Source organism: Emys orbicularis, chromosome 21 (assembly GCF_028017835.1).
Source record: "Emys orbicularis isolate rEmyOrb1 chromosome 21, rEmyOrb1.hap1, whole genome shotgun sequence".
NCBI classification, from domain to species: Eukaryota; Metazoa; Chordata; order Testudines; family Emydidae; genus Emys; species Emys orbicularis.
In genome coordinates this window covers 18,370,174-18,396,836 of record NC_088703.1, presented here as the reverse complement: position 1 = coordinate 18,396,836, position 26,663 = coordinate 18,370,174, and the positions used below count along the sequence as shown (strand labels likewise).

The following is a 26,663-nucleotide window of genomic DNA, read 5'->3' as shown; positions in this document are numbered from 1 at the left end:
TTTCTGAGACACAGTTAGTTGCTCCCAGTGCACCGATCATTGGTGGCATGCTGAGATTTCTGAAAGAAAGGATTTCCCCTGCATACTGACCACTGTTGTAATAATTGGGACTATACATTTGCCCTATTTGTAAGCCCAACTGTAAAAAGTCTGTAGAAGTTTATAAAATGTCACAATAACCTACAATAACAAATGTCAGTGGGAAAAGGAAAACTGAGGTAGTCTAAACAAAGAGGCCCATGGAGATAACTCAAGGACTGTCTTAAAGTCATGCTTGGTAAAACCAGAAGACGTGGAACTGGCAATTAATGAACCAAAATTGTGTGTCAGAAACTAGGCCTAATTGGTGGACAAAATAATGAGGGGACAGGCAGTTCCACTCATGACTCCTTTTGTGGGTCCTTAAAGAAAGAAATTTTTTGGGGGGGGAGGGAATAGAAAAAGAACAGATGGAGGCTATGTAGAAAGCTTCACCATCAATACAGCCACCCCCACCGTCTCCTGGGACATCTGGCCTCTGCCCTAATCCTCAAAGATGTCTGGGCCAGAGAGAGGAACCCAGACGATATCACAACCCGTACTGGCTCCTGATGAACCCCAAACACCACCTGAGATGAAACGGGATCAGATTCAAACATCAGCGGCAACAACCACAGCTCCAGCCCGCCTCAGCTAACGTCATCTCTTTTCGCCAGAAGGATCGTTACCATCTTGGGTACCGTAGGAGAGACAAGGAGTGTTTTCCTTTAAAACTCTCCAGATAAAGGGAAAGGGGACAGGACTTGTTCACGTGAAAGCCCTACTCAATACTTCACATTTCAAAGGCATTCGCTGGTTTTCCTTCCTTTCTGTATCTTTAATAGAAGGTTAAAAAAAAATGATGGTGCATTTGCCGCGGCCCTAAGCAGGCTAAGCTCTCTGGAGGCCAAACCCTGAATCTTGTTTAGCACTGTTTAATGTTGGACAGCGACTGGGTTGTGTTAACACCTTTGGCCCACATATTCCATCTAAATTAATACAACACCATCTCTGTGCAAGGCCTGGCACATATAATATAAAAATAAACAACATGCCTTTAAGAATGTATCTCCTCCAGTGGAAAGTCAAGCTGTGAGGCTCTGGGTATCCACTACAGCTTAAGAAACTTAAGGAACATAAGTATGGCCATCTTGGGTCAAACTATTGGTCCGTCAAGCCCAGTATCCTGTCTTCCAACAGTGGCCAGTGCCAGATGCTTCAGGGCCACAGAACAGGGCAACTCTTGACTGATCCATCCCTTGTTGTCCAGTCCCAGCATCTGGCCGTGACAGTCTTAACCATCCTGGCTAATAGCCATTGATGGACCTCTCCTCCGTGAACTTATCTAATTATTTTTTTAATCCATTTATACCTTTGGCCATCCCTCGGCAGTGAGTTCCACAGGTTGACAGTTGCGTTGTGTGAAGGAGTACTTGGCAAAGGGGTGACAATAACCTGAACAAACGGTTTTCACAGGAGCTAAATTCCACCTGGTATAAACTTCACGCTCAGAGAAGAGTTTTAGAGCCCAGCTCGGCAGAATTAGCAATAACTTAGGAGGGAAGGGAAGGGCCCGTCTCTTTGTTCTGTGCCTGTACAGCGCCTAGCCCAGTGGGGTTCTGGGCCATGGCTGGGGCTCAGGGTCATAGAGTTTCAGGCTAGAAAGGACCATCTGATCACCTCTCCGAGCTCCTGTATGTCACCGGGCCACCCACTCCACCAAGCACCTGCCCGCTAAACCCAGCAACTGAAATGGGACCAGTATATTACAGCCCACCCTCTGATGGTTAGAAACCATCTTCTAATTTCCAGCCCAAATTTGTTCAAGGCCAGTTTATAATCCATATCTAGATAATAATAATAAGAATTAAGAATGATGTTTGCTTAAAGATGACCTGGCATGGGAAAAATGCACTTATTTGCATTTCTATCTATCTATCTATCTATCTATCTATCTATCTATCTATCTATCTATCTCCATACCCGACCACTTCTCTATCCATCCACCTCTCCCAGTGACGCACCCCTGCACCCTCTGTGTTTTTAGACCCGTGCCGACACTCTGTACATACCAACCTCCAAGCATCCTCCAAGTCCAATGAGCAGTGCAGCCGAATGGTACAGCGGCAGAGGGGTGTAGATCACGTCCTCGGCTTTCACGCCACTTATGTATAACATGGTCACCATGTTGCACACCCTCAAGTGGGTGAGGATGGCAGCTTTCGGGAGTCCTTGTAGGCCAAAGGAATTGTGTTTAGTGATGCCTCATGGGTTTTGTAGTGCAGTTACTGCATGACCCCCTTCTCCTTTATGACCCGGGCTCCTGGATTGAACTACATCTCCCATGATGCACCACAGCCAGGCACTCCCATGGTGCACTACTTCCCCTGTCCAAGAGGGCATAGGTGCTGACTTTTATTTTTCCCTGTGGGAGCTCCACCCCCACTCCACCCCTTCCCCTGAGGCACTACCCTCGCTCCACTTCTTCCTTCCCCTGCTCCACCCCCTCCTCTAAGGCCCCCCACCCACTCGCTGCTCTCCACCCTTCCCCAAGTGCCTCCTGCTAGCCACCAAACAGCTGATCAGTGGCACCACTGGACAACTGTGGCTGGTGGATGCTGAGCACCTATTATTTTTTTCTGTGGGTGCTTAACCCCGGAGAACCCATGGAGTCAGCGCCTATGCAAGTGGGGACCTGAACTACAACTCCCATGAGGCACCATGCTGGTATTTCAGAATAAAAATATTTGGGGCTTTGGTCAAAATATTTCGGTATTTGAATTTTCATTGGTCAAAATCAAAATGTAACTTTTTTTTTTTTGCCAAAAATCAAGAACAATTTAGACGAAAACAAAATTTATTTTTGTTTTCATCCAAAAAAAATTCCATTCTCCAACCCTCACTAGTGCTGATCAATATTTTGAAACTGGAAATGGCTGCCATTTTCCAAGATGACAGCGCTTATTCCTAGTAAAGTTTTGGGAGTCCCATCTCCTGGTCCCTTAAGTTGGATGCAAAGTTTACAGATGCAGAAGACTCCTGTTTAGGGCTGAGGGGAAACACGTTTTTTCTTCCCATGAAAACTGTCAGCAATTTGAAAAGTATTCCTGTCCCAAACTTTCAAAATATCAAAAAAAAAATTAGGAACCAAAAATTTAAAAAAATGGGCTCAAATCAAATCAAAATTCCATCTTGATCATTTCAAAATGTTTCATTCTGATGTTGACCGTTTTTTAACCTTTTTTGTGTCTGCAAAGTAAGGAATGTACCAAAACAAAAAGCCGTCCCTGTGGCGTATTGAAAATTGTGTTAAAATTGCAAACTATCTCTTTAAGTGTTACGGGGTTTCCTGCTTGCAGTTGAGGGGGGCTCTGTAGGGAAGCATGCAATTTGGATCTTGAGCAATCAGCCTGCAAAAAGCCAGCCTAGAGCCAGGTGAGGTGAGCTGGGCCTCTCTTCCTCTGTCTCTCTCTGCCAGGGCCGGCTCCAGGCACCAGCCCACCAAGCATGTGCTTGAGGCGGCACCTGGAGGGGGGCGGCGCGGCGCTTCGGCCCGAGAGCGGGGCCGCGACTGGGCTCGCCGCCCTCCTCCCAGCGCTCCGGCCACCGGGGAGAGCGGAGCCCTGGCCGGGCTCGCCGCCCTCCCCCCAGCACAGCCTCTGGCCGCCGGGGAGAGCGGAGCCCTGACCGGGCTCGCCGCCCTCCCCCCAGCGCAGCCTCTGGCCGCTGGGGAGAGCGGAGCCCCGGCCGGGCTCGCCGCCCTCCCCCCGGCGCTCCGGCTGGTCGGGGAGAGCGGGCCCGCGGCTGGGCTCTGCGCCCTCCCCTGCCACATTCCCTGGGGGGGGGAGGGTGGCGGGAGGCTTTTTTGCCTGGGGCGGCAAAAAAGCCAGAGCCGGCCCTGCTCTCTGCTTTTGGTTCTTGCGTGTTATGAGTCTGCATTCTAAGAAATAACGTTGTGTGATGCTGCACATTTCCCAACCATCTCTAGTGCCGTTCAATATTTTACATCCAGAGACGGCCGCCCTCTTCCAAGATGGCAAAGTTTGGTTTGTTTAATAATGTTGACAGATGTTTATTTTTAAGCATTTTTTTAAAATTAATTGATTTAAATTTTCAATTGCGCAAAAATTGTGGGTTTTAAGCATCTTAATTTGATTGTTATCGATTTAAATTTTCACAGTTGTAGGAAATTGCAGGGCCTCAGGGGGAGGAGGCCGAGCAGGGCTAGGGCCCCGGGGCTGAGCACAGGAGGAGCGGGGGACGTGGCCACACTCCGGGTGCCGGGGCCCACAAAAGATCAGTCCCGCCCTGGGGGGACTATTTTTTGAGATGGGTGATTGAGCCCAGGAGCACCCACAGAGTCAGCACCTATGGGCAAAAGGCGGGTCAGACCACAATTATTTATTGGCAACCGATGCTAAGCTTCAAAAACTTTAAAGCTTTATAACCATTAAAAGACAAACTGTCAGCATCGCATGTCAACATGCACAAAGGAAATATCCTGAAATCAAACTCAACTGCGTTTTCAAGCAGCCTTTTTCATACTTTGCCAATCTGACGATTATCAATGGAAATATTGCTTTGTCGGTTTGGGCCTGTGTGATGAAACAACGTTTGTTGACATTTACCAATAAACATCTAATCGTACAAATGTGTGAGTAGAAGGGACCTCGATAGTCCAGTCCCCTGCACTGAGGCAGGACTAAGTATTATCTAGACTATCCCTGAGAGGTGTTTGTCCAACCTGTTCTTAAAAACCTCCAACGATGGCTATTCCGATTCCACAACCTCCCTAGGTAATTTATTCCAGTGTGTAACTACCTTGACAGTTTGGAAGATTTTCCTAACGTCCAACCTAAACCTCCCTTGCTCCCATACTTCTGGTCCTGTCCTCAGAGGATAAAGGGAACAAATGTTTCACACTCCAATCATCTTTCCAAGGCTACTTAACAGCCAGGTACAGCTGTTCAGCACTCCCATCACACGTCTCCTCCTCACCTGTGGTGCCCGAGGTGTAAATGTAGAGCGCAGTGGATTTGCTGGTGACGTTGGCTCGGAAAGCGATGGGGATCGGCTCCTCGGAGGCGGCGTCTATCTGGCCCTGGAGAGGCTCCACGCCACTGGTGGGGGACTCGGCGCTCAGGTAGAAAACCCGGATCCCTTTCTGTTGCAGGCTGGGCAGAACGTCCTCAATAGCGGCTTTGAGGTCTGAAGAGAGGGTGAGAAAGGCATTTTTCCCCATTGAGGAACGCGGGTCGCTGCATCACACGCACACAGAGGAGTATGGAGACACAGACACAGATGTGCCCGCTGTCGCAGGTGCACACAGATACACAGACAAACAGACAGACAGAGCAGATGCACGCAGAGGCGCACTGTGACACACTGTACCCCATGTTCCCCCCTGTACCCACATGTTCACCACCACAAGATGGCTAGGGGATGATTTGTACAGAGCATGCCTTGTGAGGTATCATGGGCAAAGCCTGAATTGGATGAACCTCATTATCCTGTTGAAATGCGTGTGTGTCATCCTTGTACATGAAGCTGTGAGATTTCGCTATAGACTGAAACATGTTGTGAGTCTGAGGAACGCCCACCGACCAGCCCCTTGGAGAGGACAGAGAAACGGCAAACACAGAGGCCGTACGTGCCAAAGCTCATGTCGATCAGGAGTGGAGGAAGCTCCCTAAAAGTGGGGGGCCACCGGCGCCCGAACACTGGCTCCGCCCTCATGCCTCCCCTTCTCCCTGAGCCCTGCCCCCCCATGCCACTCCTCCCCCCAAGGCCCCGCCCCACACCACCCCTCCTCCGCCAAAGCCTGCTCCTGCACTGCCCCTTCTCCCTGAGCCCTGCCCCCCGCACCACTCCTCTCCCTGAAGGCCCCACTCCATGGCACCCCTTCTCCCCAAACTCCCACCCCCACACCACCCCTCCCCCAAGGCCCCGCCCCACAGCACCCCTTCTCCCTGAGGCCCCAACCTCGCACTGCCCATTACCCCCCCGAACCCCCACCCTCATGCCACCCCTCCCCCCAAAGCCCTGCCCCACGGCACCCCTTCTCCCTGAGCCCCCACCCTCTGACTGCCCATTCCCCACTCCCGCACCACCCCTCCCCCCGAGGCCCTGCCTCATGGCACCCTTTCTCCCCGAGCCCCTGCCTTTGCACCATCCCTTCCCTTGAGGCCCGCCCCCATGCCACCTCTTCCCCCCAAGACTCTGCCCCTGTTCGCTCCTCTCCAACCCTCCCCACCCCGTCATTCACCCTTACGGCCGGTAAAATGTGTTGGGGCCCCTCCCACCCCCCCATTCTGGCGCCCCGACGTAGACAAAAGGTGCAATAAAAAAATTGCAATTCATAATGAAGAAAATTGTCAGCAGCTCATGTCCACCACGAGGGTTGCCCAACCCCATGACACCGCATGGATTTTTCCAGCACCTGAAGAAAAGTATAAATGACGGACAGCGACATCACCGTGGCCTGCCTCTTTTCCCCCCATCTCTCCACAGGGAAGCAAGATCGCCTGAAAAACAAAGAGCTCCACATTGAGACTTTGGTAGGGGCTGGGGCTACCTGGAAGGCGTTCCACTTAGCATGGACGGCTGTGAAGTTTTGGGGGAGAAAAGTCCTCTTGCTTTTAGAATGATAAGCCTGGTAAAGTTTAGGCTTTAGACTGCGGTTTTGCTATTTTATTTCTTTTTGTAACCAGTTCTAACCTTCTATGCCACTGCCCCTTAAACACTTAAAATCCCTCTTTCTCTAGTTAATACACTTCTTTTGATGTCGGGTCTAAACCAGTGAGTTTTTCTAGGGGGGGATTTGCTCAGATTAGAGACTGGGGCATGTCCACTACCCTTTGAAGGAGTGGCGAACTAATTAATGAGCTTGCATTGATCAGAGAGGTCTTGAGCAGTGTAAGTCACACATTTCTGGGGGGCAAGGCTGGGGGAATTTGCTCCCTGTAGTGCAGTTGATGAGTGGCTGGAAGCGCCTTCATGTCACTTTGCTGGGTGTGTGTCTGCATGCTGATCTCTGAGTGAACAGAGCCTGGTGGGGTTTGCTGTTCACTAGCATAGCAGGGTAGGAGACACCCTGGTCAGGAAAGTTAAAGTGGGTGCAGGGGCTCCACGGTCCAGGGGCATGTCACACACACGCAGATACAAAGTTCAACACACATCTATACCTAATACAGGCACAGACACATACACAAGGGTACCAGAAAAATACAGCAAGTCAAGCGTGTTGACTCCAAGGGAGCAGGGCCGATTCACGCCAATGGAGTGACACTGATTTACACCAGCCAGGGATCTGGCTCATTTTATTGATGGGGAAACTGAGGCACGGAGCAGGGACATGAATTATCCCAAACCACACAGCAAGTCAGGGCTAGAACTGTGATAGAATCCAGGGCTCCTAGGCCCTGGCCCGGTGTAGGCATCTATAGATAGACGTAAAGGCCTAAATTGAGACCTTCGGGGTTGAAAATTATGGCTCTAAATTATTGAGCCAATGGTTGCAGGCACTGCATCCAGGATCAGTTCGTGATCAGGGGAAGAAGGGCTCCATTTGCATCCATCCTGGGGTGCACCTGTTTTTTGGTTCTTGTGAGTTATCATTCTGGTTTCTAAGTAATAAAAGTTGTGGTACATTGCAACCTTCCAGCAAAAGAATGTTATACTTTTATCTAACTTCTCAGCATCTGTGCTGTGAACATAACGATGTTCCTTCTCTGTGCCTCATCTTCCCCTCTCACCTCTTGTCTATGTAGAGGGTCAGCTAGTTTGGGGCAGGGACTGTCCCTGTGGATTCTCCATCACTGATAATTTTTAAATCGAGATGGGATGTTTTTCTGAAAGATCTGCTCTAGGGGTTACTGTGGGGCCGTTCTCTGGCCCGTGCTAGACAGGAGGCCGGACTAGAGCTCACAATGGTCCCATCTGGCCTTGCAATCCATGTGGCTTGATCTCATCTGGAGTCTCTCTAGGGGCTCCTGAGATAACAACCAAGAAGCTTTTTCCCTATTGCAGGTGGCTAATTCCCAGATCAAAGCCAGCATTAGATTTGCCCTCTGCCTTTTACTGTCAATTCTAACTACACCAGGAAGATTCTGGCAGGGGAGTGTCCTAAGCCCCTGTTAGCTAGGGAAGGGGGCGTCCGCTTATCGCTTTATGATCCTTCTTTTATAGTTGCCTCATTATCCTGATCCTTATCAGCGCCACCTCTCATCTGAGCCTGAGGATGATTAACTCCAGGTGGATTCTCCCTGCTGATCTTGCAAACACACAGAGAAACCTTTCACAGAGCTTGTCCTTAGGCATTTATATGGCGCTAATTCACTAGGGGGTCTATTATAGGCCTCCCACTGACTTCAGATCGGGCAGAGATAGCTGTCAGTGACCTACAGATCATGATGAGATTTGAACTCTCATTGCTGGTGCCAGAGATCCAAGGATTAAAAAAAGCACGGGACCAAACTTCCAGCCTGCCTGGGTATATGATTAATTGTATTCCACCCAGGTTAGGAAAGCCTGGGGTTGCTTGGCAAGGGCTGGCCAGAGGTAAACTTGGATTGTTCTCTGGCCCCGTGTTGTGTAAGAGGTCAGGGTCGATCGAATGGCTCCTTCTGGGCAAGGGGATTGTAAACCAGGCTGGAGGTTCAGCCGCAGTTTCACTGCAGTGAGGCTTTCACCGAATTCAATAGGGATTTAAAGCTATCAGTCCAGTAGCTTGACAGCAAATCCCGTTTCATGCTGCGTTGGCCACGGGCTGGAATTCTGGCGAACTTCAGGCACCCAGTGGCCACCTCCCTAGCTCTGCGAGCAGGATCCCAGCAAGCCGAGTGGAGAGCGCATCTGTTTAGCTTGGTACTTGGAGCCCACCCGTAAGGCAGGGAAATGGCTTTTCATTGCTGTTTTGCAGCAGGGAAACTGAGGCACGCTGCGAGATCAAGACCAGGATTTCCAAAACAGCTCCGCTCCCATCTATGAACAGCGCACTGCACCGGGCAGGGGGGAGGAGGGGTCAGGACACCTGGGTTCTATCCCCCAACTTTGCCCTGGACCTGCTGCATGAAGCTGGACAAATGTGGATGAGCTGTTTCCCCTTCTGCCCTCTGTCTCTCTAGACTGGGAGCTTTTTGAGACAGGCGCTGCCTCTAATTATGTACCCGTGCAGTGCCCAGCATAATAAAATATACTATCTAGGTCTGTTCATCAAGAAGCCTCAAAGCATTTCACAAAGATATCTTTATCCCCATTCCACACGTGGGGAAACTGAGGCACAGGGTGTGGAAGCCCAGGCTCAACCAGCAAGCCAGTGTAGACCCCAGACCCCAGATCAGAGTTCAGTCCACTAGGCCACATAACCCAACAGTATCCTGATCTTGACAGGACCTGCTACCATAACAATTGTAATTTAGGCCTCAAAAATAAGAGGCCAGATTTTCAACTGTGGGACTAGTGTGAAAATCTGATCATGAGTCTCACAACTGGGAGCGCTGCTGGATGCATATGAGAAAAAACACCCTTGCTGAGATGCCAAAGCTCAGATCCCCAAAGGTATTTCAGACACCTAACTCCTGTTGGTTTCAGCCTTTGAGGCTCTGGGTCCTTTGTGAAATTTCGCCCCTCTCCAGTATCTGAGCAAGAGCTAGAAACCATCAGGAGTTTTCCAGGTCCCAGCCCAAAACCTTAACTAGAGCTGGGCGAATAACCGATTTTTCGGTTCATTGGCAATTTTGGAAAGTCGAAGGGAGAAAGAAAATCATTTGGGATCAGACCAAAGGCAAAAGTTTTCAAAGTTTTAGATGACACAAAAGCAGAGGCAAACATTGTTTCATGTGGGATGAAAGGTTTAGTCTCAATCTGAAGCGTTTTTAGGCTTTCAAAAAACAAAATGAAAACGAAAGACAATTTGGAAGCAACCAAACGCTCAAAACATTTCGTTTGAACCTTTTCCAAACAAAACATTGCAGTTTGTTGGGTTGGAAATGGCTTTTTCATCTCAAAACTTCCTTTCCTTTTAATTTTATAAAGTCTCAATATATAAAGACGAAACCAAAACAGATTCCCGTAGTCACAGAGTCATAGAAATGTAGGACTGGAAGGGACCTCAATGGGTCATCTAGTCCAGTCCCCTGCACTCAAGGCAGGAGTAAGTAATAACTAGACCATCCCTGACAGGTGTTTGTCTAACCTGCTCTTAAAAATCCCCAATGATGGAGATTCCACAACCTCCCTAGGCAATTTATCCCAGTGCTTAACCACTCTGACATTTGGGAAGTTTTTCCTAATGTCCAGCCTAAACATCCCTTAAGCCCATTGCTTCCTGTCCTGTCCTCAGAGGTTAACGAGAACCATTTTTCACCCTCTTCCTTTTAACTGTCTTTATGTAATTGAAAACTGTTATCATGTCCCCTCTCAGTCTTCTCTTCTCCAGATTAAACAAACCCAATTTTTTTCAATCTTCCCTAATAGGTCATGTTTTCTAGAACTTTAATCATTGTTTTTGTTGCTCTTCTCTGGACTTTCTCCTATGTGTCCACATCTTTCCTGAAATGGTGCCCAGAACAGGACACAATACTCCAGTTGAGGCCTAATCAGCACGGAGTACAGCAGAAATGTTTGGGCAAAATTGAAACTAGACAGAATCAGTCTGGAAAGAAGGCTTCTGCATCTTTACCAGTGAGGGTGATTAAGCACTGGAGCAACTTACCGAGGGGGGGTGGGAAATGCTTTGTCACTGGCAGTTTTTAAATCAGGATTGGATGCGTTTTTTAAAGATATGCTCTAGTTAACGCAGGGATTAGATCAGGGGAATACTTGGACCTGTGTCCTTGGACCTGTGTTATACAGAGCTAAGACCAGATAATTACAATAGTCCCTTCTGGCTGGAACCTGTGAATTTATAAAACATCCATCGCACGTGAGGGCCCCACGTTGCCGTAGAGTATGATTAAAAGCGTTCAAGGCTACAGGACCCAATTAGGATAAGCAACCGGAGCCAGGAGAGGCAGGGTTTAATGGCTGTGCAGCCTTGGGCAGGTCACTGACCCACTTTGTGCCTCAGTTTCCCCCTGTCAATGCCCTCCCAGTAGCCTGGGATTAGTTTTAACAGCTGTGGAGTTTTATTGCCGCTATTAGGTGCCAAAGCTGGGCATGTATGTGTACGCTGGGGCGTGGCTGTCATCATAGCCTCCGTCCTCGAACTCTGAGAGAGGCATTACAGCCCTAGGGGACTTTAGCCTGAGCTAGTTAGTCCCCGCCAACCCACGCACACAGAGAGACACACACAAATACAGACACACAAACTAATGTATACACATATACGCACAAAACACACACGTAGACACAACCAGACACACACAGGCATACACACAAATACATACCCATGCTGGTGCACTTGCAGAGAGACCCACAAAAACATTCAGGTGCACACACCCCTGAACAAATGCACACACACCAATGCCTACACACACACTGAAGAACACACACATTCAAGCACACACATGCACCCAACGGCGCACACTTACTTTCTCACACATACACAAAACAAATAGATGCATCCATATACACACACGCACAGAATAATAATAGGAATCCCTGGTGAATCCCTTTTCATCTGTAGACACAGAGACGGGACGGGACTGGCCAAATATCACCCAGCAGGCACTAAAAAAGAACACACACACAAATACGCACGTATACAAACACACACTGAACACGCACACCTAGACCAGCACACACGCACATAAACAACCACAGAGCCGGGGACAGAACCCAGGAGTCCTGGCTCCCAGCCCCCCCCCCCTCTAACCACTAGACCCCACTCCCCTCCCAGAGCTGGGGACAGAACCCAGGAGTCCTGGCTCTCAGCCCCCCTGCTGTAATCACTACACCCCACCCCAGAGGTGAAAGTAAGCCGGTATGGTATGGCGTACCGGTAAGAGCTGGTACACAGCTGACCGTACTGGCAGGGCTGCTGATGCGGGGGTGCCAAAAGGGGCAGCTTCCCCAGGGCTCCTGGCAGCGGCCAGAGCCCCAGACCCTTTAAATCACTGCCAGGCCATGCTGAAGGGCAGGCTGGCTGGGGGAGTCTGCCCCCATCCCCACCCCATCTGCCCGAGGCCCCGCCCAGTTGAGCACCCCCCCATTCAGGCCCCCAGTTGCCCTGTGTACCGGTAAGTTACTTTCAGCGCTGCCCCCCCAAAGCCAGGGAGAGAACCCAGGAGTCCTGGCTCCCAGCCCCCCCTGCTCTAATCACTAGCCCCCACTCCTCACCCAGAGCCAGGATAGAACCCAGATGTCGTGGTTCCCAGCCCCCCGGTTCTAACCACTACAACACCAAACTGAGATGAGAGGCCAGACCCACCCCCCAAGGCAGTGAAGTTGTGAATTGCCCCTCAGCCGGTGGCAGTCCCATGCCTCTGGCCCTGGGGTGGATCAGAGACCCAACCAGCATGGGCGGTCCCCTGCCCCCTTGCTGCAGGAACACCTTGCACTGGGATGGACCAGGGCCCCCCCTCGCTGTGGGGCAGAGCCCCGGGATGCAGCTGATCCCTGCTCACCAGGAGACGTGACGCTAGGTGGCAGCAGCCTCCCCGCTCACCTGGGGTGGTCAGCAGCACCGTGGCCCCGCAGGCACCGAGCGAATGCAGCAGGGACTTGGCGCGTATGTTGCTGTTCAGGCACGCCATGGCGCAGCCGATCTTCGCCAGCCCCATCCAAACCCAGAGGTAGGCGGGGACGTTCAGCAGGAAGACGGCCACCGCGTCCCCTTCCCGCAGCCCCACGCCGTCCCGCAGGACCCGAGCCGCCTGGCTGCTGCGCCGGTCTATGTCCCGGTAGGTGTAGACCTCCTCCCCGAAAAGCAGCAGGGCTTTCTCCGGGTGGCTCCGCACCTTCTCCAAGAAGGTATCGAGCAGGGTGAGGGGAGGGCGGCGCTGGAGCCGACGCAGACATCTGTATCCCTTGTGGATGATGGACAGTGATACGACCAGGTCCTGCCACCAGTAGGGGAAAAGCAGGTTCCCCAGCAGGGGCAGCAGGAGCAGCAGCCCGGCTAGGGCTGTGCACAGAGCAAGCATGACTCTGCTGGCCTCTGTGACCTGGGGCTCCACCGCAACCTCCCAGCAGCTCTGCTGTGCGTGTGCATAAAACTGGCGAGGTGCTGGGAGTTACCAGCTTTCCCCTCCCCGCCTTCCCATGAGGCTGATTCGAGGATGGCCTGGCTGGGAGTCAAGACCTTGGGTTATTCACATCGGACGGGGTGGGAGAGCTGCCAAAGTCCCTCCAGCTGACTGATCCTTGCACCCAGGTCAGGCCGTGAGCGGGGTGGGGCGTTCCAGAGCTGGCGTCAGGCCAAGGGCCAGCGTGCGGGTCGCTCTCCGGCCAGCAAGGGATATCTGGCTCTCTCGGTGGGCTGCCGCAAGCAGGCAGAAGTGACTCTGGCCCAGGCAGAAAGGGGAGAGTTTTTTCCGGCCCGTCTAGTGAATGAGGATGCACGGTCCTCACAAATTCAAATAGGAATTGGTAGTTTGGAAAGTCTCAAGCTTAATTTCACCCCCTTCTCTCCCCCCTCCCCCAAATATACAACCTCCTGCAAATGTGTGTGTCTCCTTTGCAGAGACACACACACACAACCTCCTGCAAATTCTCCTTTTCACACACACACACACAACCTCCTGCAAATTCTCCTTTGCACAGACACACACACACAACCTCCCGCAAATTCTCCTTTGCACAGACACACACACCTACCCAACCCCCTGCAAATTCTCCTTTGCACAGACACAAACACACAACCTCCTGCAAATTCTCCTTTGCACAGACACACACACACAACCTCCCGCAAATTCTCCTTTGCACAGACACACACACACACAACCTCCTGCAAATTCTCCTTTGCACAGACACACACACACACAACCTCCTGCAAATTCTCCTTTGCACAGACACACACACACAACCTCCCACAAATTCTCCTTTGCACAGACACACACACACAACCTCCCGCAAATTCTCCTTTGCACAGATACACACACCTACCCAACCCCCTACACATTCTCCTTTGCACAGACACACACACACAACTCCCGCAAATTCTCCTTTGCACAAACACACACACACAACCTCCCGCAAATTCTCCTTTGCACAAACACACACACAACCTCCCGCAAATTTTCCTTTGCACAGATACACACACCTACCCAACCCCCTGCACATTCTCCTTTGCACAAACACACACACACAACCTCCCGCAAATTCTCCTTTGCACAGACACACACACACACACAACCTCCCGCAAATTCTCCTTTGCACAAACACACACACAACCTCCCGCAAATTCTCCTTTGCACAGACACATACACACATCCTGTACATTCTCTCTCTTGCAGTGACTCACACACACACAAAATGTCCTGCACATTCTCTCTCTCACACACACACACAATCTCCTGCAAGTTCTCTTTTGCACAGACGCTCACACACGATCTTGCAAACTCTCTCTTTCTCTTGGACTCCACCACATTATCTTGCTACTTTTCTCTCTCTGCCCCTCTCTGTCTCACACACAGTTTCCTGCAGATTCTCTCTCTCACATGCAACACACTCCCTCTGCTTTGACACACACATTCTCGGGCAGACTTTTGCCCTTTCTGCACCGGCTGGGCATGGAGCAGTGAGCCAGCTCCTGCACCACCAAAAAGGGAGGTTGGGGGTGACATGGACTCCATGGGAGGGAATTCTGGCTGAATCTTCCTGAACCCCCCCAGAGCAAGGCTAACGTGCTCCTCCTAGTGTCCAGCTGGCTCTCCTGCGTCTAAGGGGTAGTCAGTGGCTCTCAACCTTTCCCCACTACTGGACCCCTTTCAGGAGGCTGCTATGTCTTGCATATCCCCAAGTTTCACCTCCCTTAAAAACGACTTGCTTCCAAAATCAGACATAAAAATACCAAAGTGTCACAGCCACACTAGTACTGGCAAATGGCTGACTTGCTCATTTTTACCATATCATTAGCAAATAAATCAATTGGAATATAAATATTGTACTTACATTTCAGTGGATAGTATATGGAGCAGTATAAACAAGTCATTGTCTGTATGAAATTCTAGCTTGTACTGACTTTGCTGGTGCTTTTTACGTAGCCTGTTGTAAAACTAGGCAAATATCTAGATGAGTTGATGTACCCCCTGGAAGATCTCTGCATAGCCCCGGAGGTATGTGTACCTCTGGTTGAGAACCACTGTTTAGATAGTCTGTGAGCCCTCTGGTGCTCATGGTGTTCTGTGCTGAAGATGCTGCCGGAAACCAGGCAGAGGGGCAGCGTGTGTGTAGCTAGCTAGGGCAGTCACATTGTTAGTAGATACAATGAATACACAACCTTCTTTCTGTCCATCCATCCCTCCACCCAACCCCTCTGTCCATCCTTCCATCCATCCATCCAACCCCTCCATCCATCCATCCCTCCACCTAACCCCTCTATCCATCCATCCCTTTATCCATCCATCCATCCAAATATGCACCCCTCTATCCATCCCTCCACTCAAGGCCGCTCTCCATCCCTCTACCCAGCTCCTCTATCGATCCATCCATCCATCCATCCAAATACACAAGCCATTATCCATCCATCCATCCCTCCACCCAACCCCTATCCATCCTTCCATCCATCCATCCATCCATCCAACCCCTCCATCCATCCCTCCACCCAACCCCTCTAGCCATCCATCCTTTTATCCATCCATCCATCCATCCAAATATGCACCCCTCTGTCCATCCTTCCATCCATCCATGCATCCCTTCCATCCATCCATCCCTCCACCCATCCCCTCTATCCATCCATCTAAATACACACCCCTCTCTATCCATCCATCCATCCATCCATCCATCCCCCAAAACACCTATATATTTATCTGTCTATTTCCATACACACCCCTTTATGCATCCATCTGTCCCCGTACACCTATCTATCTATCTATCTATCTATCTATCTATCTATCTATCTATCTATCTATCTATCTATCTATCTATCTATCCCCAGCCACCCTATCTATCTATCTATCTATCTCCAGCCACCCATCCATCTAGCTAGCTAGGATTTCTATACTGCCCATCACTGTAGTATCTCTGTACATCCCAGTAGGTTAGGTCAGCCTGGGAAGGTGTCTACTGTAGATCACTTCCTTGGTCTAGGAAGGTCATTTGGAGAGCATCCAGCAGCTGCATCCTGGCACGGTTGTTAAGCTGGGGGTGTCGTTGATGTACACCTCACAACTAGCACCCCAGAGCTGGGCTTCCTAAGTTCCTCCCCACGGGGCCACTGGAATTTATTGTTCTCAGTGAACCCGACTTGCCCGTCCCTGGCCCTGGGGTAATTTTGAAGGTGTGTGTGTTGTTGTGGGGGTGAGGGAAGAAGCAGGTTATTGTCGTTTTAATAAGGGGGGGCAGTTTGTGGCCGCTCCACCATTTGGAAGGTTGGAATACGGGCTAGGGGGCAAGATTGGGGGGCGGAGGGTGGGTGAAATAGACCTTGGGGCCTGATGAATTCACTGAGGTGTGGGCATTGTCACAGCCACCCATGGTGTGTCTCTGCACAGAGCCAGTTGTGCTCTCCCACAGCTGAATATTCATGTCTTCATGCCATCAAGGCTGGCACAGATGCGGGGGGCTCTTCTCTGTTGATTTCATGTCCTCCTGTTGGTTCCATATGCAGATGGGGCTTCTATTGTATTGACCCACAGTGCTTAATTTACACTGGGCAGAGGGCTAAATGAATAGAAAAGCTTTGTGGGAGGGATAGCTCAGTGGTTTGAACATTAGCTTCCTAAACCCAGGGTTGTGAGTTTGATCCTTGAGGGGGCCACTTAGGGATCTGGGGTAAAATCAGTACTTGGTCCTGCTAGTGAAGGCAGGGGGCTGGACTTGATGACCTTTCAGGGTCCCTTCCAGTTCTATGAGGTAGGTATATCTCCATTTATTATTATTTTGTCTGGTGGAAAACCAGCTTGTCACCTCTGTGTTGTTACAACATATTTTTCAGTGAATGCACATAACTCCTTGTAGAGGGTCAGTGCACGCCTTGCACAAGGACGTGAACAACCCGGGTGTCGCCGGCTTTCATCTGATACCTCACACGACACCATTCACGGATAAAGACCGTGAAAGTGGAGTGTTAGGTGCAGTGAGTTTGTCAGGCCTGTGAGGAGCTGCTGATCTACAACCGGGACCCCAGTCGGCTTTGAGGGGTTCTCAGGGTCATGTTAACATCTTGCTTCATGAAAGCTTATGCCCAAATAAATCTGTTAGTCTTTAAGGTACCACTGGACTCCTCGTTGTTTTTTTACTTTGCATAGGGGCATTGAGGTCATGCCGAGGCAACGGGAATGCCAAGCTCTTATCTGGAGATTTTCACCCGTAGATCTCAAAGTGCTTCACACCAGAGGTCAGTATCATTATTGACATTTTACAGATAGGAAAGCTGCAGCACAGGGGAGACGGGGGAGTGGGAATAGAAACTGGATCTTCTGGCGCAGTTCTCCAGCCACTAGACTCCCCTCAGTCTATCACTCATAGCCAGCCAGATCCTAGCTCAGATTTTATGCTGAGCTATTTGGCACATGACCAAGCTGGTTGCTAGATGCTTGTACAACATCTCCCCTGGGTGCTACCATGTATTTGGTAGTAATTATAATAATTAGATTAAGGATCACTTTCGAGCTCAGCCGCTCTTTTTGATCACAGGGAGTAATAACACAGCCAAGCTCTGTTATTATATAGCCACCCCGTAGGCCTGAGCAGACAGCCAATATTTGGGCCTTGCCAGGGTCTTGCCATTCGGAGGAGAAATTGACAATGTGAAAGTGACAATCAGGGCGTAGACCTGCCAAAGGGAGGACAGCAGGTTTAGCCCCACCAAAGAGCAGTTTAACTGGTTGCCTACTGTGTTGTACTATAAAACTATATGGGGTGAGGTGAAAGCTTGTCATGTTCGGTATTTGATGGTCTGTATAAGCTATGCTGGGGTTATGAATGTATGTCTTCGTGTGTATAGAAAACTGAGCTCAGAATCTGTGAGCTTTACTGCTCACTGGGGCAAGCTCAAGTACTTCCCAAACCTGTCATTTACACAAAAACGGTTTCGAGTTTCTCTCCGTCACCCAGCCCCAGGGTAAGACAACGGTGGGCCATTAGACCAAATGGAAAACTATGGAAGACAACCTGAAATTGCAATGTGCACCGAGTCATAGAATCATAAAATATCAGGGTTGGAAGGGACCTCAGAAGGACATCTAGTCCAACCCCCTGCTTAAAGGACCAATCCCCAACTAAATCATCCCAGCCAAGGCTTTCTCAAGCCTGACCTTAAAAACCTCTAAGGAAGGAGATTCCAGCACCTCCCTAGGTAACCCAGTCCAGTGCTTCACCACCCTCCTAGTGAAAAAGTTTTTCCTAATATCCAACCTAAACCTCCCCCACTTCAACTTGAGACCATTGCTCCTTGTTCTGTCATCTGCTACCACTGAGAACAGTCTAGATCTATCCTCTTTGGAACCCCCCTTCAGGTAGTTGAAAGCAGCTATCAAATCCCCCCTCATTCTTCTCTTCTGCAGACAGAAGATAATAATCCCAGTCCCCTCAGCCTCTCCTCATAACTCATGTGCTACAGCCCCCTAATCATTTTCGTTGCCCTTTGCTGGACTCTTTCAGTCAGGAGAGCCGTTTTGATTAGCCAGTATCACCGTGGGCTGAGATAATAAAAAAAAAAACAAGCCCCTAAGCCTTTTAAAAACAGCCTTGGGATGGAGGGTTTGGATCCAGAACTTGGGGGACAGTCTCAAGATGGGAGGGCACCCGTGAATGCTGGATCTTTTCAGGGTAAGCTGGGAAATGCATTTCAGGCAACAGGTATCTATCACGAGAAACGGGATTTCATCTAATAGAAACGTGTCACGTCTAAGGCTGCGGCTTTCAGTTTATGTTCTATGTCACCTGTATGTGGTTGCTTTCCTGTCTCTGAATCTGGGAGTTCTCTATTAAAATAAATGTTGTGTTTATTTTCATCCCGAGCGGGTCTGTGGGGGGCAAACGGTGCGGCCTGGGTGCGCCAAAGTAAGCAGGCGGCTGTGGGGCTGGTTTCGCACCTTCAGGAGTGACGAACAGGAGGGGAACAGTCCGAGTGTCTGGTAAGTAAGACCTCAGGGAGGACAGATTTGGGGAGACTCAGCACTAGAGGGGATGTTGTTGTCCCCCTGCAAAGATTAACAGGGCTGGTGAGGGCTTGGCCTGTGGGCTGGCTACCGGTGTTGGAGATCCGCAGCAGAGCCCCATGGTACAAAGGCCCCCAAAGCTTACAGCGCAGGCAATGACAAGACCCCCTTACTGGTCTGTGCAGTCCCCAAAATGTCACAGCGGGTCAGGTATTTCCTTGTTTGTTTACAGAGGGTAGACACAAGGGCCTTGTTTTCCCAAATACAGTAGGAACAAAGAACAGGCAGCTTCCTTGCTCAGAAATCCACGTCTGCCTCCCCAGCCAGTCCTATATGCCAGAAGATCTCTCTCCAGCTTCCTTCCAGGGCCATGTTTATGACTGCTTCTCTGGCTGTCTGCTGGCTTTCTGCCTCTCTCTCACACAAACACAACCAATTGGTCCTCACATTCCTGCTTTTGCAATCAGGGAAACCCCTCAGACCAAGTGTCTCACCTCTGTGGCCCAGTGCCTTGGGCGGTAGCCTCCTATTGTTCCAGCTATCACTACACACAGGGGCATTTAATTGCTCCTTCCTTTTAGCCTGAAAGAAGGGTGCACAGCTTGGGCTTTAACCAGGTTTGTGGTTGTCTGTAAATCAAAGACCCGCTTGATGGCAGCCATGAACACCCTCCAGCATAACAATGTTCTGCAATGATAAATCTCTTTGTTTAAAGTGCTGTCATTTTAAGGGAAAGTCTACACTGCAATCTGACATGCAACCGCAGCACAACTAGACTCAACAAGGATCCTGGAATCTTATTAGAGAGATACAAGGCCTGGCTACGTATACCCACTGCTGATTGGTTGAGTCAGGTGGCTTCTGCCCCCCCAGAAGAGAGGAATGGCCCCAAAGGGTGCTCAAACTACTTAGAGAGATCCTGCCTCCGTTCCGGTACACTACAACCCCCAAACACACCCACTCCGAAGCTCCAGCTAACAACTTCCGCAGAAGCAGAACAAAAGCTGACAACTTAGTGCCAGTGTCATAGGCGCTGACTCTGTGGGTGCTCCGGGGCTTAAGCACCCACGGAAAAAAAATAGGGGTCGCTCAGCACCCACCAGCAACAGTAGTTCCATGGCTGGCCCGGGGCTGGCCGCAGATCAGCTGTTCCACAGCCCCACCTGCTCATCAGCTGTTCCGCAGCCCCGCCCAGAAGCTGTTTGGCAGCCCCGCACTCAGTCCTCTCTGCCCCCTTCCCCATCGCTCACTCTTAAGGCAGGAGGGGGCAGAAAGGAGTGAGTGGCGGGCGGGCGGCCTGGGGGGAGGGGGCAGAGAGGAGCAGGCGGGAGGCACTCAGGGCAGGCGCTCTTGGGGGAGGGGGCAGGAAGAGGTGGAGAGGGGGCGGGACATTGGGGGGAGGGGACGGGGCGGAGATGGGGCACCCGCCGGCAAAACCAAAAGTCAGCGCCTGTGGGCAGCGTGGTATCAACTGAGATGAATATCAAAATGAAACATTTGGAAGGGGACGGTGTTTGTATTTCCTTTACAAGCCCTGGGGTCTTCATCTTTGAAGCATGTCAGAATCAGAGGCGCAAAACACCAGGTTTTCCGAAGCGCTCAGCTCCCATTAAGGTGCCGAAATGAAGTAGCCGGCTTTTCAAGGGTACTCAGTACTAGGTCGGGGTGGGAACTGGCTTTCCTGGCCCGTGAAAACGTTTGACATTTTGAAAAATGTTCCCATCCCCAATCAGGATGAAAACGCAGGCATTGCAGTGTCTAACGTTCAGCCAGCACCTACGGTCCCTATATAATGAAAAGGGAGAGACGGGCACCTGAGAATGGGATCCACAGAAGCCAGCATGCTGGGCAAGAAGGGGGCAGTGTGAGCCCAGGGTTAGTAGAACTCGAGTTAGCAGACCTGGGTGTGTTAAACTAGGGCTTGCGCGTCTACACTGCATTCCGTGGGTCCGAGTCAGGGCCGGCTCCAGCATTTCTGCCGCCCCAAGCAACAAAAAAAAAAGCCGTGATCGGCGGCGGCAGTTCAGTGGCAGGTCCTTCGCTCCTAGAGGGAGTGAGGGACCTGCCACCCTCAAATTGCCGCAGGTGCCGCCCCTCTCCCTTAGCCGCCCCAAGCACCTGCTTGTTAAACTGGTGCCTGGAGCCGGCCCTGGTCCGAGTCCAACCACCCGTATCCCAGACTTCCAAGCGCCCTCCCAAAATGTGGCTATTCCAGCCCTTTGTTCATGGTGCAGTGTGGGAGACCCTGACTGTCCACTAAACTTGACTGTCCAGAGGACAAAGAACGTCAGCCCGTGGATTGTGGGATACTTTTGATGGACTCGCAGAGCAGAAGTCTGGTGAGGCTGCATCTACACTGCAAAGCAATAGGGCTTGAAACCTGGCTGGGTTCCTGGCTTGACTAAGGCTCAGACCCTCCACCCTCTTGGGATCCTAGGAGCCTAGGTCAGTATGATTTCCGTATAGACAGAAGAGGGGTGAGGCTTGAGTTTGAGTTCCAACCCTGGGCTTACACTGCAGTGTAGACATCCCCTCAGGGAGTTAGGTGCCTAAAATCTGGGCTTCCTGGGGGGCACCTATCTCAGGAGTTAGGTGTGAGGCAGGCAAGGCTGGGTCTTTTATAACCCATAGCCAAGTGGGTAGGGTCCTCCCCTGGACTGCGGAAAACCCCAATTCAATTCTCCCCTCTGGTTGATGAAGAACGGGAGCTTCCCACATCTTCGGTGAGGACCATAGAGTCATTCTCACTCTTCCTCCCCACCCCGATTCATATGCAACATGAGACAGCTCGGTCAAGAGACACCTGTTGGGATAACGGGGCCTACACGTCTACCCTGGTTGTGAGCTCAAATGTAAGTAGGCAAGCGACTGGTCTGGTTTTAAGTCACACAGTCCTGGTTTCGGAAAGGTTTGTCCCTGTCCTGTACCAGATGTGGTTCTCTCTGGGATCATCGTGGTGTAGTCTAAAGGGTGGTTTAGGTTAAGACATAAGTAGAAGTTAGATTTGAGGCCCAAGTTAGCTTAAATGTAGAGGCATATGGGAAACTGAAGGTGCTCGTATGAGAAAAGTCCAAGTTATATTGGAGACAGTGTTATGGGAAAGGGAGAGTTAGCAAGGGCAGGCTAACGGTTTATGCAAGAGGCCCCCATGCTAAAGCCTTATGTCACCATTATGTTTTGCTTATAATGGGTTTTAAACAAGGTTTTAATTAGTGTTTTTGAGAATTGTGAGCCGGTGGGTGCTTTTGAAGAGGTGTGTGTGTTTGGGGAGGGGGGGCGGGGACGCTCTGCCAGTTTAAGGAGGAGGCTATTTTCAGCATATTTATACACTTCTTTCATATTCTAGATATTGAATGTGTCTATCATCGGTATCTTTACTATTTTAATAATGATTCAATTGTTATGAACTATGTAATTACATTATCATGAATTACAGTGTATTAAGATCATTGCAATCACCTACAGGCTGTCTTCACTAATGTCCCAGTTTAAAGACATTATGTCTCACTGTAGCCTTCTGGATGAAACTGTCAGCAATCTTATTTGCATCTAGGTTCCCTGGTATTGACTTGATGCATCTTAGGACAGTTACATTATTCAGTTGTGTCTGTCCCACTGATGACTGGAGATAATTTTTAAGTCTTCTGAAGCTGGAGAATTAGTTTAGGATGATACAGGCACAGCAAGAAGGATTCTTATACATTTGCAGTACTCTGGAATCATAGTGCTTTCAGAGTACTGCAAATGACTCCAAGATCTCTTTCTTGATGGCTGACAGCTAATTTAGGCACCATCATTTTGCATATATAGTTGGGATTATGTTTTCCAATGTGCAGTGCTTTGCATTTAACATTGAATTTCATCAGCCATTTTGTTGCCCAGTCACCCACTGTGGTGAGATCCCTTTGTAACTCTTTGCAGTCTGTCCTCGCTTACAGACAACCCCCCAACCTAAAGCAAATACTCACCAGCAACCACACATCACTGAACAAAAACACTGACCCAGGAACCTATCCTTGTAACAAAGCCCGATGCCAACTCTGTCCACATATCTATTCAAGTGACATCATCATAGGGCCTAATCACATCAGCCATACCATCAGGGGCTCGTTCACCTGCACATCTACCAATGTGATATATGCCATCATATGTCAGCAATGCCCCTCTGCCATGTACATTGGCCAAACCGGACAGTCTCTACGCAAAAGAATTAATGGACACAAATCTGACATCAGGAATCATAATACTCAAAAACCAGTGGGAGAACACTTTAACCTGTCTGGCCATTCTTTGACAGACCTGCGGGTGGCTATCTTACAACAGAAAAACTTCAAAAACAGACTCCAAGGAGAGACTGCTGAGCTGGAATTGATATGCAAACTAGACACAATCAACTCAGGATTGAATAAGGACTGGGAATGGCTGAGCCATTACAAACATTGAATCTATCTCCCCTTGTAAGTATTCTCACACTTCTTATCAAACTGTCTGTACTGAGCTATCTTGATTATCACTTCAAAAGTTTTTTTCTCTTACTTAATTGGCCTCTCAGAGTTGGTAAGACAACTCCCACCTGTTCATGCTCTCTGTATGTGTGTGTATATATATCTCCTCAATATATGTTTCACTCTATATGCATCTGAAGAAGTGGGTTGTAGCCCACGAAAGCTTATGCTCTAATAAATTTGTTAGTCTCTAAGGTGCCACAAGTACTCCTGTTCTTTTTGTTTTAGACTTAACTATCTTGAGTAATTTTGTATCATCTGCAAACTTTGCCACCTCACTGTTTACCCCATTTTGCAGATCATTTACGAATATGTTGAATAGGACTGGTCCCAGAACAGACCCCTGGGGGACACCGCTATTTACCTCTCTCCATTCTGAAAACGGACCATTTATTCCTACCCTTTGTTTCCTATCTTTTAACTGGCGTGCCTGGCAATGCTTTCAGGATCATCTAACGATCCCTAATTCAATTTAATGACAAGCCTTTTGTCATCTTAATCACCCTGCCTCTGTTTATAAACAAACTCCCTGCCCCAAGGGCAGAAGTTGTTAGCAGCACAGAACTCATCACCCACTATTCCCCTCCCCCCTCCCCCGTGGGTGCTTGAGCTCCAGAGCACCCACGGAGTCAGCGCCTATGATTGTGAGTGTTTTATTAATATCTATATTGGTAATATGGGAAGGACATTGGTGCAGATGTTAATCTAAATAACGTGTAATATAAAGAGCCAATAAGAAGGTGGCGGAAACATAATTTGGGGAAAGGGCGGTTTCATGTTAATTTGTATTATAATAGAAAGTAAAAGGAGTCATTTTGTTCATTTGTGGGAGAGCTCCAATTAACAGAACGGCCATCTTGGGTCAGACAAAGGGTCCATCTAGCCCAGTATCCTGTCTTCCGACAGTGGCCAATGCCGGGTGCTTCAGAGGGAATGAACACAACAGGGAAATTACCGAGTGATCCATCCCCTGTTGTCCAGTCTTGGCTTTTCGGGTTGCTGAACATTTTGTTTAATTTAGTTTTTGGTCAGCCCAACATGACGTTTTTCTCCCAGAATGGCCGGCGACCAGTTTGGGGACCACTGCCTTAGTCAGTCCCAGGACGGAGCAGCCAGCTGCCCTACCGGGGACCTCCTAGGCAGGGCCATGCTGAGTTCACAACCCCACCTGCCAGAGCTTCCCGCTACTGAGAGTCAATTGTCCAGAGCGTTCCCGTTCTCCATCTGAGGCCCGTGTTGATCTGGGCCAGTTTCAACCAGTTCCTTAACAAGCTATTCATGCCACCCAGACAGCGAGGTGACACACGCACACCTGTGTCTCCTGTGCTGTTCCAGGAGCAGTGTTAACCCTTTTGCCCCCACTGGGTAGCAATGCAATGTCCAGAGGGAAACTGAGGCATGCCTAGGCATCATAAAAATTTTACACAAAATCCCCACCTTGTCACAACCCCGCCTTCCCTCCCTATTTCTGTCCACACCGCCAACCTCCCCTCCCATCTGTGAACTCTGCACCCCTCAGGATTGAGCCCATTGTGAGCCACGATTTTCAAAAGTGATTTTGGGTGCTCACCTAAGGTGCTTCGGGGGTCATCTGAACTAAGATGCAAAGGTGCCATGTTAACTCGTTGGCATCACCCCCCTACCACACACACACACATCCAAACCCTCATCTAGACACAGCTTGATCCACACAAAGCCCTGTGCACCCGCCCTCTGAAAATCAGGCCACTCCAGACTGGCAAGAACAGGGCTGTTAGAGCCAGGGATGGACGGTAGCGAGGCCGGGGATGTGAAAGGGACTGCCTCAAGCTGCGAGGGCTCCCAGGATGGAGCAGATGGGGGTTGCCAACCCTCCAGGATTGTCCTGGAGTCTCCAAGAATTAAAAATTAATCTTGAATTAAAGATAATGTCATGTGATGAAACCTCCAGGAATACGTCCAACCAAAATTGGCAATGCTAAGTAGCTGCCAAGGACCTATGAGTTGCTCAGACCACCATTGTTCTGCAGGCTAGGCCAGGAGACCCTGTGCTGAGCAGGTGTTTGAGAGCGGCCCCCAGCAGAGCACACAGGGCGTGCATGGAAGGAGACACGCAGTTGGCGCTCTGGATGGAAAGCAAGCTGTAATCAGAGCGTCCCTCTATTTCCCCCAGGGGTGATGGGGTAAATCATGCCTTGATTTACATCCTTTGACTGCAGTTAGCGCCAGGGCACGGTGGCACCCCACAGTCTATCGGGGTGCATTTCCTCATGGGCAACAAGAGCTGGTTTTCCATGCTGTCCATGCCATAGCATAGTTTGTGTTGACTGCAAACAGTGAGATGCAATGTGTCACCTGCAATAGCCTTGTATGGACACTAGATGGCAGCTGCTTCTTCCTAGTGGTGCAAAGGATTATTAACTGGTTTGCTATTTCTCAGAGCCCTAAGGGAAGGGAAATGTCTCTTCCTCTCCAAACTCTGCAATTTCAAAATGTGGTTTTGTTCCAAATTGGGAGAATTTTGAAATTTCCAGCAACATGAAAATTTCCAAAATAAAATTTGTTTCAGGTGAGTCGGACCGTTCTGGTTTAGTAACATCGAATTGTGCTGTTCCGGTCTGGAATGTTTTATTTTATATGTAACTTAGAACTTAATCTGTAAGTATAATCATATAGCATCGTAGCTAATGTCCTTTATAATAGAATAGACTGGAAAATAAATTGGGAAAGAAAAAGTCTTTTCGGAAGTGTAGAGAGGGGTATGGCCAGGGCTTCTCCCTCTCCGGGGTGGCGGGGGACCACACGGGCTCGGTACTTCCTTCCAGTTGTTGATGGGGAATTAGCCTGGCCGCGGGAGTCTCTCACCGCAGCAGCAGCAGAGGCAAACACAGACAGTGATTCTCGCCCAGCCCCTGGTCGGCGGGCAATAGTGAGTCAATGGCTCAGGCCCTCAGGC

General features: G+C 49.9%; 1 protein-coding gene across 1 annotated transcript in view; it reads right to left on the bottom strand.

Annotated features, from left to right (window-relative positions):
* SLC27A5 (solute carrier family 27 member 5) overlaps positions 1-13,103 on the bottom strand; it is a 46,612-nt gene extending 33,509 nt beyond the window's left edge. The window contains exons 1-3 of the mRNA XM_065420913.1: positions 12,626-13,103; positions 5,017-5,226; positions 2,091-2,249 (exon numbers count right to left, since the gene is read on the bottom strand). Of these exons, the coding sequence (XP_065276985.1) occupies positions 2,091-2,249; positions 5,017-5,226; positions 12,626-13,103 (847 nt within the window). The remainder of the gene's footprint in view (positions 1-2,090; positions 2,250-5,016; positions 5,227-12,625) is intronic.
* Between the last annotated feature and the right edge of the window lie 13,560 nt (positions 13,104-26,663).